Source organism: Balaenoptera physalus (genome assembly GCF_965194825.1).
Source record: "Balaenoptera physalus genome assembly, chromosome: 13".
NCBI classification, from domain to species: Eukaryota; Metazoa; Chordata; class Mammalia; order Artiodactyla; family Balaenopteridae; genus Balaenoptera; species Balaenoptera physalus.
This window is the reverse complement of record NC_138892.1, coordinates 63,562,037-63,578,480: the sequence shown is the minus strand read 5'-3', so window position 1 is coordinate 63,578,480 and position 16,444 is coordinate 63,562,037. Positions and strand designations below refer to the sequence as shown.

Sequence of the window (16,444 nt, the reverse complement as noted above, 5' to 3'; positions counted from 1 at the left end):
GGGACTGAGGTGGGAAAAGCTCCAGCAGGGCAGATCAAGGCCTGCTTCAGCTGAAAAGGTATGTTAGGGCATATGATGCAAGTCAAGCTCTTGATGCTCCAAAGAATGTTCTATTTTTCCACCATAAAACGTTCCTATTGTTAACATTAATCCTTAACTGACCTAATTGGTTTTATATACAATGCTAGAGAAGCATCTTTTCTCTAACAAGTAACTGACTTGTGGTCTGCCAAGATAAAGAATAACACACCATTCTTTTGAATATTTCTTTAATATTACATTTAAATATTCTCTTTAAATACAGCATTATCACAATGTAAAGGACCTAAAAGGCAAAAAAAAAAAAATTTTTTTTTCAGAGAACCAGACAAGCTTTGGATTCACATTGAAAATACTACCTGTGTACAGTATGTGAGAAAGGAAATTGGAAAATAATTAAGCGTTGTAATAATGAATCAGTTTTTTATCTAGGCCTAGACTAAGCGGGACTGAAGCTCTCTGCCTCTGTGATCAGAGGCCTAGCCTTTCTAGCAACCGTGAGCTATAATTCTGTCCGACTCAGGTAGCACCAGAAACGAGATGGATCAGGTTTGTAGAAGAGGCCCTTTGCTTGACAAGACAGTTGATGCTAAACGTTAATATTTAGCATTTAAAAGCTTGGGATAGGTGAGTCAGAATTGCAGAGTTAATGAAGGGATGGACTTATATTAAGAAACTAGTTTTTCAGAAAAATCAAATTATCTTGGAGGTTGGCAATGAGTCTAGTTAGATGCAAATTCTTGGTTTGATCCCAAATGTGTGTCCTACCGAACAGGTGAGATCCACTCCCTAGCTTAGGCTGGAGCCTTCCTAAGGAGGGAATGTATAACGCTCACCTTCACCTTCCAACACAAACTTCTAGAAAGATTTTTCTCCAAATTCCCAATTAAAACTTCAGTCTTGTATCTGAGGGGACCAGTCTAAGGTGGCAGAGCGTAGCTCAGTTCGGGATAGCACCTAGATCTCAGGTACTTCAGACTCTCAACTCCATTTCGTGAGACTAGAGGATGGGGAGAGATAAGGGCCTATGACTTATTAACTCCCCTATGACTTATTATTTTACTCCCCTGTAAAACCCAGCAAAGACAGGAACAGGCGAGGCAGAATGCGTTAAAAGATGTATCTGTGTTAAATATGAGGCCTTTCAGGCTCAGTTTAGGTTTGATAGGTGAAATGCTGCTGCAATGTACATGAAGGTTGCTTTCAGACACCAGGGCCTTAAGATCCCACAAGAAAAGGCTTTATGAGCAAGATAAGTAGGAACAGTTAATCTCCTCCACCAAAAAAAAAAAGTTCTTTACTTTTTTTTTTCCTGGTTAATAAACCATAGCAGTAATGAAGCATGGTGTAAAGGATGCTAAAGAAGAGTGTTTTGCTCCCTACTGCCTCCCTCTTCAAACAGAGGCCATAAAAAAAGAATGAAATAAAACAGGCAAAAATAACTTTGCTAGTAAAAAAGAATTCAGTGGTGTTCAATGGAGGACATCCTGGAACGTAAGCAGGACATAAGAGAACAGGAACTGTATCCCCCCTAATTCAGGTACAAACTGAATCTGAGTCCCACTCTATAGACCTCAAAGGTTACAGCCAGAACTTGACTTCTTCAGAACCTGGAAGTTGTATGTAGCATTTAAGAACTGGTTTGGCTTCCAATCTTTATATATCAAGATGGGAGGGATCCAATAAGCATTTGCAGTTATTGGGGGTGAACAGTATAAGAATATAGTATAAGAACTCTAACCCTGTATATCCAAGAGGGACCACGAGGGCAGATACAAAAAGGAAACAAAAACTAGTTGGTGAACTTGCCACATCCTACATTCCTTTAAAGCTCAAATTTCTCAGATTGGGGTGAGGGGACAAGCTGGGTGAAAAAGCAAGCATGGCACAAAGTCATCTTTCCAGACAGCAGCCTGTTCCTGCTGCCTCCTTTGGACACAGGTTAATGCTCCATATAGGCCTCCCATGGGATGTGTGAGCCCCAGACTAAAGCTGCCTGATGGAGCTGGGGTTAGACATATACAGAAGACTCAGGCTCTTGATGCCATGTCCCCAGCCAATCTAGCTCTTTCCCTTCAAAGGAAAAAGGACAGAGGGGTAAAAAAAAAAAGACCAGTTTAACTCTAGTACCTAAGAACATGTGAAAGAAACAATTCAAGTTAAGACCAGGAATCCCCAGTGTGGGGAACAGGTCAGAGAACACCAAACATGTCAAATATTAACTTATTTACCAAATAGGGGCCCAGGGAACGCAGGTTAAATTTTTATAGATCCTGGATGTTTTGTACAGAAGCAGAGACCCTTTCACCCCCTCCTCTCTAGACTCAACCAGCTGATGATTCCAACTGTATTATTATGATACACCAAAGTGGGATATCAGAGTAACCACTGAGGAAAATGAGCTTGTTCCCTGCCTGGAGCTCAGGAGAGGGAAGGGGCTCTGTCATGCTGTTCCAATTGTTGTGTTCTGGTCCCTACGTGAACAGCTGTTTGAATTACCCAGCTTCTCCTGTGAGATCGTAGTGCTGTTCCAACGGCCCAGAAAGCTCAGTATGTAGCCTCCTCTGCCCCAAGACTCTATCCCCAGATCGAGCTGAGGCTGGTCTCCTTGGTTCTCTTGGCCCTTTAAAAAATACTTGTACAAACAATCCTTTCCCACCCGTACCCCAAAGACCCCAATAAAATAACATGGGAGCAGCAGCTGCTTCTACAGTTTTGTTTTTGAAATGGTGTTAGATAAAATAAGGGAATAAATAGAGAATGGGTAAGAGGCATAATCTCCATCCCCGTGTCACACTGCCAGAGGGAGCTCCAGGGAAGGCTCTTCAGGGGGCCGGGCCTCACTCTGCTGTGAGGTCTTCTCCACCACACAGCCCTCTTCATTGTCCGTGCGCAAGGGGAGCTTTGAGGGGGACCAAGAGGGGCGGAAGTCTTCATCCTCAGGCTCCTCGGGGTTACGATCTTCGGGCACTAGCGCTTCTAGCGTGGATGTTTTCCCCACCTCTGACTTACAGAGGGCAGCCGGGTCTGTGGGGCCACAAGCCACCAGTGAGGTAACCGGGAGAGAGAAGACACTCAGATCCTTCTCCTTGGGGAACGAGGGCGGGACTTCTTCCGTACCAGGCTCTCCTTTCACCCCCAGGACTGGCCTCTGCTCCACCTGGTAGTAGACCAGGGGCCCACTGTTCAAGTAGGATGGGTTGTTCACAGCTGAGGCAGTCGGCTGGTCCGAGTTCTCGGCAAAACACAGCACGGAGGAGCCTGGGGGCAGCTGAGCCTGGATGAGGATGGGGGCTGCCAGGCCTGGGCACAGCTCTTCGGGAACAGCCAGGGGCTCCTCCAGGATGCACACGCCCAGGCTCTCTATGCTGGAGTCCAGGCTGGCACTGGAGCCGCTCGAGTCCTCCTCCGCCTGGAGCCGCTCCAGCTCCTCCGCACTCTGCAGGTGCAGCACCGCCGTCTCATTCTCAGCGATGAACTCCTGGAAGTCCTGTGTCTCTGAGCCCTGTGCTGCCGCCAGGCTGCAGCTGGCAGCGGGGGAGGGCTCCTCGTCTGGGGCTGGCGGGCGGCTCACCTGCCGCTTGCTCTCCAGCTCCAGCTTCATGATGGTGTGGAGGTAATGAGTCCGGACCCGGATTGGGTTGAATTCAATGCGCCCAGCCATGTTCCCACAGCCGTCCCGGGAGCAGCCACATGGAAAGGACATGCGGTCCACCTGAGGAGGGGACAAGGAGGTTGAGGCCAGATGAGATACGAGACGTTAGCTGGCGAACACAGGGAGTCAGGGTTTGAGGTCCTCTTACAAGAGAAACAACCAATTCAAAACATAACCTGCAGCATGAGCTACCGGAGCACTAGATGGGAGTTATCAGACCACCTGCTTTCCATTCTAGCACAGCCACTAATTAGTAGTGTGACCTCAAGAAAGTCATTTCTCTCTCCAGGGCTTTGTTTCCTCTTCTAAACAAAAAGAAGACAAAGATCATGTCAAAGGGCCCTTCCAGTCAAAAGACCAGAGATACCTCTCTGAAAGCTGACAGTTCTCAGAGAAAAGAAATGTATATGCCTCAGAGACTTTTCCAGAACCTACCTACTTTATTAAGAAAACAAAAGGCCAGGGCCCAAGCCTACTGTGTTCTTTGATGACAGGCATGGGAAAGGAGGTAGAAGATCTCGCTAGTCCAAAGCAATACATAATGGGGAAACTAGGCAAAAGTGCCTTTGTTTGCCAAGGTGCTATAGTGAAGTTTCGAACAAAATAATGGCCAGCTTTTCACTACCGGCTTCATTTTCCCCTGATGGTTGGCTAGCTTGGTTTGGAAGCAGTTATCAAGATAATTAACTTATACACCAGGGATATCTGGAAAGGAGATGCTTTCTACCTCCTTATTTCCCTTTTGAATCCCCCAAATGAAAACACCCCATACATATCAAAAATAAAATTAAAATTGTGAGAAGACAAATAAGTCTTCTGTACAAATACAGTGTCTTCCTATGAAATCAACTTCTAGAACTCTCCCTTCCAGTTCTTAGGAACAATCCATTTCTTAGGACTGTCCTCAGGTTTGTGTATAACAGACTGATTCGTTACGGGACTCAGTCTGAAAAGCATTATCTGGTCGGACCTGCTATAGCTATCTGATACCAACCTGAAAATAAGAAAGAAAAGGTTAGGATAAATTCAACCACAAGGACTCAGCACCACAGCCTCAGTATACAGGTTCCAGATAAATTTCATTCTTTGGGATGGTACTGCCATTTTCAGTTGAGATGTGTCTTCCAAACTGTCCCTTGTCAGAAGGCCCTCTGGGGGATGATGCTTTCTATCTTTTAGGACACTATGGATTTAAGCCCAAATCTGATCCTTAATCAGATTCTGAGGACTATTCTGATTTTTACAAAATTGGAGTAGAGGTACTGTGAATAAGTGTTTGTAGGATAAAATCTAAAGGCCTACCTCAGTCCTCTGCTTCCATTTACCTCAAGGAATCAGTCAATATTCAAGGACAGCTATTAAATGTTAAACTCACTAACCCCCGTTCCTCCATGTGCCAACAACTGCTGCTTATCACCTCTGAGGTGAGATACCCAGAAAAAAAAAGATCATTGCTATCTCCACAGCCTAAGAATCCCGTCATACTTGTTTTCTTTGTTGGTGGAGGAAGGCTGTAGAACTGAAGTGTTCACCCATGCATGGGCATCTCCCACATTCACTGGCACCCACACTAGACACCCCTGACTCTAGGGTGGATATACTATCACAGCAAAATGTGGACCGACCTGGCATTTAATCCCAGCCTGGCTACAGGCACAGGCTTCCGGGTCACAATACAGTCGACAGTCACAACCACACTCTTCCCGTGACAGTCGGATGGCTCGAAGTTCTTGCTTCTCTTCAGCATCAATGCGGTGGACCCCAGAAGCCCTCAGCAGGGCCCGTCGCCGTTTGGTGGGCAGAGGCTGCAGGAAGAAGTAATCATCCACCTCCACGTTTTCCACATCAATATCTTCATCTGAAACATCATCCAATGTCAGGCAGTCGGCCTCCACCGACTCCACTGTCCCGTTCTTGGTCAGCTGCCAAGAGACAGGAAGGAAGGTCAGGCTCTAGAGCATTATCAGCAGGAGCCTTCTCACCGGGGGCACCTAGGGCAGCTTGGGCCAAGTGAACTTTCTGCCGTGACGGAGATATCCGTGCAGCCCATCCCGACGCACGTGTGGCTACTGAGCACTATAAATGGGGCTAGTGCAACTGAGAAACTGAACTTTCACCTTTATTTAATTTTAATTACGTATAAATAGCCACTAGTATGGCTGGTGGCTACCGTACTGGATAGAGTCGGTCAAGAGAACAATTCTAGAGCAGGAAGACAGGAAGCCTGTGCAGCTCTAACACCAGCCCATCAACACAAGGGACATCACCTTTCTGGATCAACGTCTCTTAAAACCTCTGTCTCACCTTCCCTCCCAGAAGATAATCTTTTCCCACAAATATACCCTCCATTCCCAGGCTTGTGTCCCTTAGCTTCAGCTAACCTGCCTTCTCATACACGGAAGAAGAGAAGGTATTTCAATGGCTGCATGTTCCTTTGATGTAAACAACCTTGCAAAACACCCTTCAGTTTGCACCCTAAAGGACCCCAAACCACACTGTGGGAAGAAGAGTACATTAAAGTATAGTACAAGGCTACCCACCAGTCTTTGTCAATGAACCTGAACCCCCACAGTGTGAATAATTATCTGTGCATACACAGAAGAGCTTCATTTTATGTGGAGGAGAAAAAAAATGAGCAAGTTATTAATGGCTGTCAAGAAAGCCCTCACTTCCAAACCACGGCCTAGAAGAAATATATTCTTTCTCCTCTTTTTTTTTGGTCGTGCCGCGTGGCTTGTGGGATCTTAGTTGCCCAACCAGGGACTGAACCTGGGCCCTCGGCAGTGAAAGCGCCAAGTCCTAACCACTGGACCACCAGGGAATTCCCTCTTTCTCCTTCCTAATCCTTTTTTATTTGGTTTCAAAAAAAGTCTGTATGTGAGGTAGGGTGGCATATATGATACTGAGTGTACTCTCTGCAGGCAGAAATCTGGGTTCTCTGGGTAAGAAGGACAGAGAACCAGGAAAGGGAATCTTAGTGGAAGGACAGGCTGAAGACAATCTGTGGCTGAATGAGTTTTGAAAACTCACTAGAGAATTCAGGTAAAGAAAATGAGGCCTCACAATCCCCAGGGCTCTGGAAGCTACTAGCAGGATAAAAGCCAAGCTATTGGCTTATTTCATCAGCCAGCCAGAAAAGTGCTGGTAAAGGAACAACTCCTGGGAGAGATGTGATGCAAGAGACCTGGCTAATAAGGTATACACTTGTTTGTTTGTTTGTTTGGGGGGGAGGTGATAAGAGAAATGAGAGAAATAAAGTGGTGCTTCTGGGGATCCCCTAGACTATTATTTCTGTCCCAGGCAGGCCAACTACGAGCGGCCTTTCCACAGACCTTAGCATTGCTCCTGCCTATTTCACCAAGGTTGGCCTCCTCCGAAGCACCCTCCCTCCTTGCTATCCTCTCAAAGGAAAGAGATGAGACATGCAATAGAAAGAAACCCATGTAGATATGAGAATTTAATATATTCTAACAGAGGTGGCATTTCAAATCAGTAAGGAAAAGACTCTTCTAGTCATTAAATGGTATTGGGACAACTGTATATTCTTTTGGAAAAAAAGTAAGATTTCCAATTCATACTATTCATAATAATGAATTCCATATGGATAAAAAGCCAAAAAAAGTAATAAAAATATTAGAAAAATTATAGGTACTAATGCTGATGCAAAGCACCAGCAGCTTTTTTTTGGGGGGGAGGGTGGAAGTCCAAAGGGAAAACAAATATTAGATGGCATATGGGAGATGCAAAATGTATATTTTTTGAGACCAACTGCCTCCCCTATAGAGTGCTAAAGACAGGAAAAATTTCTAAGAAAAGAGTAAAGTGGACCAACGTAAGGGTGTTCTATTGACACAGAAAGATGTATTAGATGCCACCATTGTGCTGCTCACTAAATCTGCTTAATAAGTAGCAGTGCTGTTTCTCAGTCTCGAGTTTGCCTGGCTTTGTCCCTAGACCTCCTACAAGGGAGGACACAGAACAGGGTGTCTGCTTTGACATGTCATCCCTCTACCAGATTTAGGGGAGATGTTTCTTCTTAGGAAATAGGAAGAAAACCTTCATTACAAATGATGAGAAGAGTGTTTATTTGCCCAGCTGTTGCTATAGCAGCAGGAAGGTGATAGGGTCAGTGACGGAATTCCTCAGACAGAAAAAAGGGAAGCCTGAATGTCATTCTAGTTAGAAAAACAGGTGTAAGTCTTTAGGCGTAGACTTCGGGCAGCAGACATAGAGTTCTCAAAGGGAGAGAGCAGCGAGATCTGGTTCACATACATCCTCTGCCACCAGTTCTCCAACCCTACCACATTCTGGTGTGTCTCATTAGGATTTCACCCACGACCCTGGAAATAATGCAGCCACCTGTTTTAATGTGGGTCCGCATACTTTGAGCCCAGAAGAACTTGGCCAGGCCTGAAGCAGTGTTCTCCAAATTTGGAACTAGGAACTCTGGGGGCAATTTTTGCGGACTGGTGGAAACTATGGCTGTGGAGTGCCAAGCAGTGCTGAGAGCAAACGTGTAGCTATAAAGAGCCATCTGAGATGGGTCTTCCAGCCCTGTTCTCCTCCTAAACTTGAAGAGCTGGTGCGGCATCAGACTGCAGGCCCAGTACTGTACAGATCGAAATAACTATTTGGTAATGCTATTGTTTATACCTGAAAAACTGTCACCTAGAAGCTATGGGAGTTACAGAATCAGCAGGATCCTTTCAGAGGATGTAAAAGATCCAAAACCTGTTCTGTGCATCAGGCCAATGGACAGTCATTTGACGAGAAACTGAAACACTGCTTCCTCAGGGTCCAGGGGTGGCAGACTTGAATATCTTCAGGTATTCACACTTTAAACTTTAAAAACACTTGCAGAGGGCTTCCCTGGTGGCGCAGTGGTTGAGTGTCTGCCTGCCAATGCAGGGGACACGGGTTCGAGCCCTGGTCTGGGAAGATCCCACATGCCGCAGAGCACCTGGGCCCGTGAGCCACAACTGCTGAGCCTGCGCGTCTGGAGCCTGTGCTCCGCAGCAAGAGTCGCCGCAATGGTGAGAGGCCCGCGCACCGTGATGAAAAGTGGCCCCGCTTGCCGCAACTGGAGAAAGCCCTTGCACAGAAACGAAGACCCAACACAGCCAAAAATAAATAAATAATAAACAAATTAATTAAAAAAACAAAAAACACTTGCAGAGCGGGCGAGAATAGGGAATTCTAGGGAAGCCATTTTGCTATCTCTGCTAGACTCCCTACCAGAGACAAAAAGAATGGCATCTCAGACTGAGATTTGAATCCAAATCTGAGATTTCTCACTAGAAAGATATGAAATCTCTATGTACAAAAGGCAACAGCCCAAAAACAAAACAAAACAAAAACACCACATGATAGACCTAGATGGTTTCCTGCTTTATCTTGGCACATGGGAAGTACCAGACCCTAGACCCCTTAGGCACCTTCATCTTCTTGGCGTGGAGTTTCTCCTCCTTCAGGTGTTCACGAAGAATCTCCCGATGGTTCACCTCCTGCTCCTGAGCAAACTCACAGAGCGTGTAGCTGCGTACAGAGTTATGGCGCTGGGCCATGCCAAGAGAGCTGCCGCCCTGGCTGGGCACGCTGGTGAAACCCTGGCGCCGGGCAAAGTAGTACACAGTCACCTGGTCAAAGCGCACATTCTTCCTCCGCAGCTGCTTCTGCCGCTTCAGGATGGATGTGGCTGAGAAGGGAGCACAGAAAGAAAACTTTAACCCAGAGATGGCCTGTTTGGGGACCTCATTCTTTCTCATTCATCTAGGCTCTCAGCTCTTCTCCAAAGGTGCTCCCTGTATCTAGAGACCTTCCTAATTTTCAAATCTTAAAAGCACAGTTGGAAGGGACCTTGACCATCAGCTGGTCCATACCACTGCCTCCAGACTGACTTCACCCAAACAGATGATCACAAAATCTATTTTTAGACATCAGCTGGGAAGAGAATCTCTAGGTAATCTTTTCAGGATGTAACAATCTACATAAGCTTCACTGTCCAATACAGCAGCTACTAGTCACATGTGGCAATTTAAATTAGTTAAAGTGAAATAAAACTTAAAATTTAGCTCCTCAGTTACACTAATCACACTTCAAGTGCTCAATAGCCACATGTGGCTAATGGCTATCATACTGGACAGTGCAGATACATAACATTTCTATGATAACAGAAAATTCTTTTGGACGGTGTTTTGTTGTTGTTTTGGCCACGCCACATTGCTTGCGGGATCTCAGTTCCCTGACCAGGGACTGAACCCGGGCCACAGCAGTGAAAATGCCGAATCCTAACCACTAGGCCACCAGGCAACACCCCTGGTAGTCTTGCTCTATAGCAGGAGATGGCAAACTTCTTCTGTAAAGGTCCAGGTAGTAAATATTTTAGGCTTTGCAAGCCATGAGGTCTCTGTTGCCAACTACCACTCAATTCTGCCACTGCAGCATGAAAAGCCATCATAGACACTGGGTGTGGCTGTGTTCCAATAAAACTTTATTTACAAAAACAGGCAGTGAGCCAGATTTAGCCCACAGACAACCCTTGATCTACAGAATCCGAAGTTCTTTCCAAGAAACTAATTGAACCATAAGAATTAAGAAGTGTGGAGATGCCCCAGTTGTCCAGGCAGTAAGCATTTATGTCCTGCTAGAGCTACAATTTTGTGGAACTCTATAGGACTCTAGTGGGGAAGCGTAGACTCCTAGACTCCTCCTTCTTCAGTTTAATTCAACCCATTCTGGGGACTCACAAAGCACAGCATAAGTAAAATCAGCTAGAATAATTCATATTTAATATAAGTCTATGATATTAGAGCAATGAGGTCCTCCAAAGAGCAAGGCTGAGCTAAGGGTGGGAGAGATTACGAATAAGGGCAAATCCCCAAGCTGGACAAAAGCTGTCTCAAAGAGCTGCAATGGGCTCCAATGCTTGGGGTACATGGGGGTAGGCAGGGAGGGAGCGGCTCACTCACGTGTGAAGCTGGCAGCTGTGGGAGGATTGAGGCTGTCGCAGCTGTCAGCGCTGTCACTGCTGGAGATCTCATCATCGGAGTTGGAAACTGATGAACCCACATCCACATCATCAAACTTCCTCTTGAGACCCGAGCCCGTGAATGCATCCATTGGTTTCAAAGGGGTTTCCTTGGGGAGCCCACCACGTTGGCCCCAAAGCCCCTGCTCACCACCAGTCAGCCAGGTGCATTAGGATTCTGCCCAGGGGAAAAGAGGAATCAGCACTCCTGTCCTAAGACAGACCCCTCCCAAGTCTATACACAAGGCTCTCCAACTGAAGAAAGCACCCGAGCTAGCACTGATGTCTGCTCTCTAGAAACAAGGTCATCTCTCTCCAGCCAGCACTCTCCTACTTTTATCTCTCCCCAGCCCTCCAGTCTCAGTCACTCTTAGGATAATGAGATGACTAGCAGCAGCACCTTCCCAGTGGAGTGAAGGCCTTTGCTTCCAAGCCGGCTGGACTCCAGGCTTCATTAGCCCTGGGGTAACAGTAGCTGCTCTTCTGCTCACCCAGGAGAGCTCTCCACGGGGTCAGCAGGAGGGACTGGGGATCAAAGGCAGAATTAGGCTGTGCCTAAACCTAGACTAGATCCAATTATTTTTCCTAGTGGAAATATAGCCTGGCATTTCCTTAAGTGTATCCATTAAATAAACTAGTTCCATAGATATTAATAGCTTTTACATGGAAATGGGACGGCTGTGTCAAAATACTTTAGAAAACTGCTTATGGAAGACCTTTTAGAGGCTTTTAATATGCTAATGAACCTGGTGAAGGGTGGGAGGAAATAGGATGCAGCGTTTTGCACCCATGATTAAGGAACCCTTTGTTTCTAGAGTATCTTGGGGGGGGGGGCAAATGATCCTGGGAACACACTTTGGGAAATACTGCTCTAGGCTTTCAATTTCAAAGTACATTGGCAGTCAGGGAAATGCTTTACCCAGATCTTCACAAATGTAAAGTGTCTCACCAGGCTCCTGAAAAGGTCAAATTGGGTTCTAAAGAATGGACTGAAGATTAGAATCTGCACTGGCTTCAAAACCCAGACTCTTTCCCAATAGCCTACTGCTCCATAAAATAGGGCTCAGCTGACCTACCATCATCCTCTGTGCAAGGAAGACGTAGCTTTACAATCTTTGCCCTCTATAAAGAAACCAGCAAGGGCACAACAAACAGCAAAAGGAGTGACAATTTACTCTGGTTACACTGATATGGCAGGCAGTGTTTTCAACATGCTGCCACACAACCAAGGAATCTGGGATATTCCACTTCCCAGGTACAAATATTTCTCCTCCATCTTTGGACTTAAGTTCCCAAGGATATGAATCTGCTCAGCAGAAACGCTGTCAAAGCTGAAGCCACAAGTGATGATCTGAAACCTCCCTGCTTTTGCCTCAGTAATGCCAGAATCTCCCCAGACTATGATCTCACTAGTTGCTAATTATGCAGCAGGAATAAAAACACTGCCCAGAAAGCCAGGGCTGCATTACTGCAGAGCAGCTACCCAGAATATACTGTGGTGTCAAGGGATGCCTGCTACAGAGCTGTTTTTCTAGACTGTCTCTTGGAAGCGATTTGTCTGCTCTTGGGTCACCTCTACACAGTCAACCAGACCTAGTAAGTACTTCAGGAACTTCTAATTTATCTAGCCAGATCTCCTCAAAATTCTGCATTCAAGTCACAAGATGCACCTAAGAAACCTGTCATCATAGGTCTCAGAAAAGCACATTCCTGAAATAAATAGTCCAGAAAGAAAAAAATTAATCAAGCACTAGATAAGAATTGTAATTAAATTTAAAAATGAAACCAAAGTATCAATTTTGTTCTTCAGGTTACTGATCTTACCATCAGAGATCACATTCCTAGGACATCGGTAAGAATGGAGAGAGCCAAAGACTTTTATGGGTTAAGATTTCAGCTGGGCTTAAAGATACCTATTAACTAACAAATTTCTCATTCCATTCTATTATTGGGGGAGGGGAGACCTTTGCTATTGAGTACATATGTGGGTGGAATAAAAAAAATAAAAGAATGTTGACCACTGAATTTAATATTTCCTCCCCACTTAAAAATCTTATCGATCACATGAAAAAGCAGACTGAGCTCAAAATCCTTCTCAGAAAGGACGTAAGTCTGGCTTCAGTTTTTTTTTTTTTTCAATTATCATGTTCCATATTTCAGAGAAGAGGCATTAAGGATTTATGCTATGTTTATTTACAAACATATCTAGGATGCTGAGTTCAAGAGTTTGATCCTTTTTTCAAAGAGACTGAACATCTTAAAATGCTCCTCTTCGTATCTGTCTCATGGATTATTTTTTAAGCAGTTGGTGTCTTACTATATAGAAAGGTGCAGCAAATCCAGACCCAAAGTACAAAGTCATCATAGCTAGTAACCGCCACTTGTTTTCCACTGGAAATGGTAAATTCTTCCCTGGACCCTCCTCATAGTGGCTCCTACGGACCACAGAGGTTGTGAACCTCCGGATGCTTTGTCCCAACATAGCGCTGTTGGAAGCCCTGCGAAAGGCGCAGAAACTTAAGGCGGAAGAAATGGCGGCAGCACACCCAGCACTCCTTTCTTCACGACCTTGTTCCCCTGTTGGCTTCAGTTTTAACTGAGATCCAGTTAGTGTTGCTACTAGGAAGTGCCTTTTTCCTCAGCCTGGAAGCACTCGGGGATTGACAACTGGAAGCAAATGTGCACTCCTGTCCTTTGTTCAGGTGTCCCTTTGCTTCCGGTAGTGTGGCTGCCTTTGAATATTTCCTTTGAGCCCTGCAGGAGGCTGGGTCTGGTCCAAGATCATCTTTATTATGAGGATTCTCCACTGTCTTAACCCAGGTACCCTCAGGGTATCCCTTCTCTTCAGGTCACTTTTTGTGCACTCTCGTGCAGCCAGGATTGCAGGCTGCTTGTTCTATTCTCTTTCTCTCTTTTTTCTATGTCTTCCTCACTTCCACTTCTGGAATAGAGGTTTCTGGGCAATGACAGGAGGCAGGTAAGAAAGAAGAAAAAAGATGTGAAACCTAGAAAAAAAGTATTTTTCTTAACATGTCTGAACGGCTACATATGTAAATAATGTGCATATTGACTGAGCTCTCTTTACCCTATCCAGGGTGTTAGCATCACTTTTTCTGCCATTAACCCATTTAAAAAAAAAAAAAAAAAAATCCGACGATTCTGTTCAATATAAGTTTAAATTTCAACCCAGCTCTCCTCATCCAACTCTCTGGTGTGAACTTGACTTGTTAGATAAAGATGTCCACTGGGCACCAAGAAACCTCCCATCCACTTCCACTGTGGCCTGAAGAAATCTTTCTCTGAAATAGCAACAAGAATGGGTTCCACTTTCCAGTTTATCAATTCAACTTCCTTTCAAACCACAATTAGAAGTCAGTCATTCCCACTTCTCTCAACTATTTATTCATTGGCAGAGGATCAGTGCTTATGTTCGAGAAAAACACTTCTAAGTTATACTCCAAGCACTTAAACCCATACAGAAATAAACACGATGAGACTGGAAATGCAGGTCATAACTGACAGTTAACTGTCAAAATGACCAACTCAAACAACAAATGCTTTTGGAGAAAATAATGCAAACCTCTATAAAAGCTTTTATGCCAGTAAAATGAAAGGTCAGCTGACCCTTTCTAGCTACATGTCTTTCTGTCTTTTCTCAAGTGTTTCTACTAGTTGAACATTTCCCAAAGATACATGAAATAATTTAGATCCATAGTATATAGAAGTTTTTAGGCTAGCATCAAATAAAATAGATCTACAGCATATCTGTATTGTAGTGTTAGACTTAAGCCTTTTCAGGCCTATGTGGATTCCTATCACCAACCCCAAAAACAAAAGCCCAAATATGTGAGACTAGCAAAAAAGGAACTGCCCCTCCCCCCAATTTTGTGGATGCAGAATGTATTGACAAAGTTTAGGTAATGAAAGCCTCTCTCATAAATGAGTCCAAAATAAGACAAGGTACATCTCACAGGGAAAGGCCTCTCTACTCAAGTGAAACCCAACCTGCTAAAGGTCAAGGGCCAAAAATCTCTAGTGAGATCGTCAGTGCTACCAGCTGTAGGGTTAGAGGAAGGAAGGCTTGCTGCGAAGTGTCAGGATCAACCTAAATAAGATGACAGGTCCTGTTTCTCCTTTTACAGGTCCTGTTTCTCCTTTTACAAAATACTGTGAGTTGCTTCTCAAATACTATGAGTTTCGTGGATCCATGTGTCCGTGTGATTACCAGGATCATGAACTTACAAAGTGCTCAAGTGAAAACATCTTGTTTAAACTAGGTATTTCAGGGAAGCCCCCCTCCAACCGTCACTCCCTGGTTTTTATCCCTTCACTGACACAAGGTTAGAATCTGGCTTTCCATGTTTAACCTCCCATCGTATGAAGGACATGAGATCTTTGTGGTAGAAATGGAACATGATGCTGCAGGAGCCATTAACTCTCAAGGATATCCAGTCATTTATAACTCTGGCACACACCAACATCCTCCTGGCTTCGGACATTTGCAAAATGGAAAGTCAGTAAAGAAAAGGAAAATCTGAATCAACTATGGATTTACCTTGAACTGAAAACTGCAGGACAAGGGAACACTGTGTCTCTTAGGGATAACTTCTAATGTTTCATACTGAAGAACGGTTTGTGTGTCACACTGCCACCCTAAACCCCTTTAAAAGGATGAATCAAGACCATGGCACTAAAAGGAATGGATGGCAGTCAGCTGCGTGTTTGGGCCTGTGAAAAAAGATCAAGCTAGCAACCAGGGAAAGTGATGCTTTCGTTTTCCCACACAACGCCAGAAAAAATGGGAGACATCAGGAACCTGGGTTGAAAGGACATGTCAAGTCACCAGTTCCCCTTAACGGACACCCCCGCTGAACCCTTCAGCTCTGGGGCACCTTTTCTGATTCCTGCTAACCTTCCCGCTCATTCCAATCGTTTGCAGCCCCTACCCGGTTTCCCATCCCTTCCTGCCTGCTACTCACAAATTCCCAACCACTCCTCCCACATTTTCCTCTATTTCCCCCTCCCCTTCCTTCACTTCCCTCCATCGTACATCATCTCCACTCCATTCCGAACTCAACCCGCATTCGAATTCCTGCCGGCTTCTAAGCCGCCCGTCGGTCTCCCTCAAGCTGCCCCCGCAGTCCGGGCGCGCGTCCTCCGTGCCCCTCGCTCCCACGCCTCTCCCGACTCCTTCCCTTCCCAGCGGCGCCCTAGCTCCCCGCACCCCCACCCCCGACCGCTCCCGTCCGTGCCTCCCTCATTTCTGACCCCTCCATCCCCGCGGCTCTGGGTTGACCACTCCTCCACAGCTGCCGGGAGGCCGATCCCGAGAAAGGACGAGGCGGCACCCTCCGCCCCGCACCCCCAGGCCCATTACCGGCTCCGCCGCAGCTGCCTCCTCCCGTGATGGTCTCTGCCGCCCCCGCTGCCGCCGCCGTCGCCGCCCTAGCCCAAGTGGGAAGGAGGGAGGAGAGAGCGAGTCCTGGGGCCGCGGAGACGGTCTGGGAGTTCCCAAGGCGGCAGGGCGGGTAGGAACGGTGGGTGGGCAGGTCGGCCGACAGGCGGCGGAGGGCGGGTGGCGCCGGCAACTCGAGCGCCCCCGGCAGCAGCCACCCAGAACCGCCCCGGCTCCGGCTAACAATAGGCTTTGGCCGCAGCGCTCAGGGTCTTATAGGCGCCGGCACGTTCGGACCGAGCCCCGGGGCAGGCTGGGAAATGGAGTC

General features: G+C 46.0%; 1 protein-coding gene and 1 pseudogene across 3 annotated transcripts; both read right to left on the bottom strand.

Moving 5' to 3' along the window:
• Positions 1 to 252: 252 nt before the first annotated feature.
• CSRNP2 (cysteine and serine rich nuclear protein 2) lies at positions 253 to 16,357 on the bottom strand. Of its 2 annotated transcripts, XM_082421386.1 has the most exons (6): positions 16,099 to 16,357; positions 11,122 to 11,246; positions 10,663 to 10,899; positions 9,130 to 9,389; positions 5,320 to 5,616; positions 253 to 3,754 (listed from the first exon to the last, which is right to left on the bottom strand). In XM_082421386.1, the coding sequence occupies exons 3-6, from the start codon at positions 10,811 to 10,813 to the stop codon at positions 2,831 to 2,833; spliced, it is 1,632 nt and encodes a 543-aa protein (XP_082277512.1). In that variant the 5' UTR covers positions 10,814 to 10,899; positions 11,122 to 11,246; positions 16,099 to 16,357; the 3' UTR covers positions 253 to 2,830. The 2 variants fall into 2 exon arrangements, with proteins under 2 accessions (XP_082277512.1, XP_082277511.1); XM_082421385.1 differs by lacking the exon at positions 11,122 to 11,246.
• On the bottom strand, positions 12,892 to 13,325 carry LOC309641465 (cytochrome c oxidase subunit 7C, mitochondrial pseudogene; annotated as a pseudogene). Its single transcript has one exon. The product of its transcript is annotated as a cytochrome c oxidase subunit 7C, mitochondrial pseudogene (transcript).
• Positions 16,358 to 16,444: the final 87 nt, after the last annotated feature.

What these genes read in the sequence shown, in the direction of transcription:
- CSRNP2 (XM_082421386.1), bottom strand. Translation starts at nt 10,813, where the DNA reads ATGGATGCATTCACGGGCTCGGGTCTCAAGAGGAAGTTTGATGATGTG. An exon ending in TCCACGCCAAGAAGATGAAG is followed by an intron (nt 5,617 to 9,129) that starts GTGCCTAAGGGG and finishes GTCTCTTGGCAG; the next exon opens with CTGACCAAGAACGGGACAGT. An exon ending in AGGCTGGGATTAAATGCCAG is followed by an intron (nt 3,755 to 5,319) that starts GTCGGTCCACAT and finishes TCCCCTCCTCAG; the next exon opens with GTGGACCGCATGTCCTTTCC.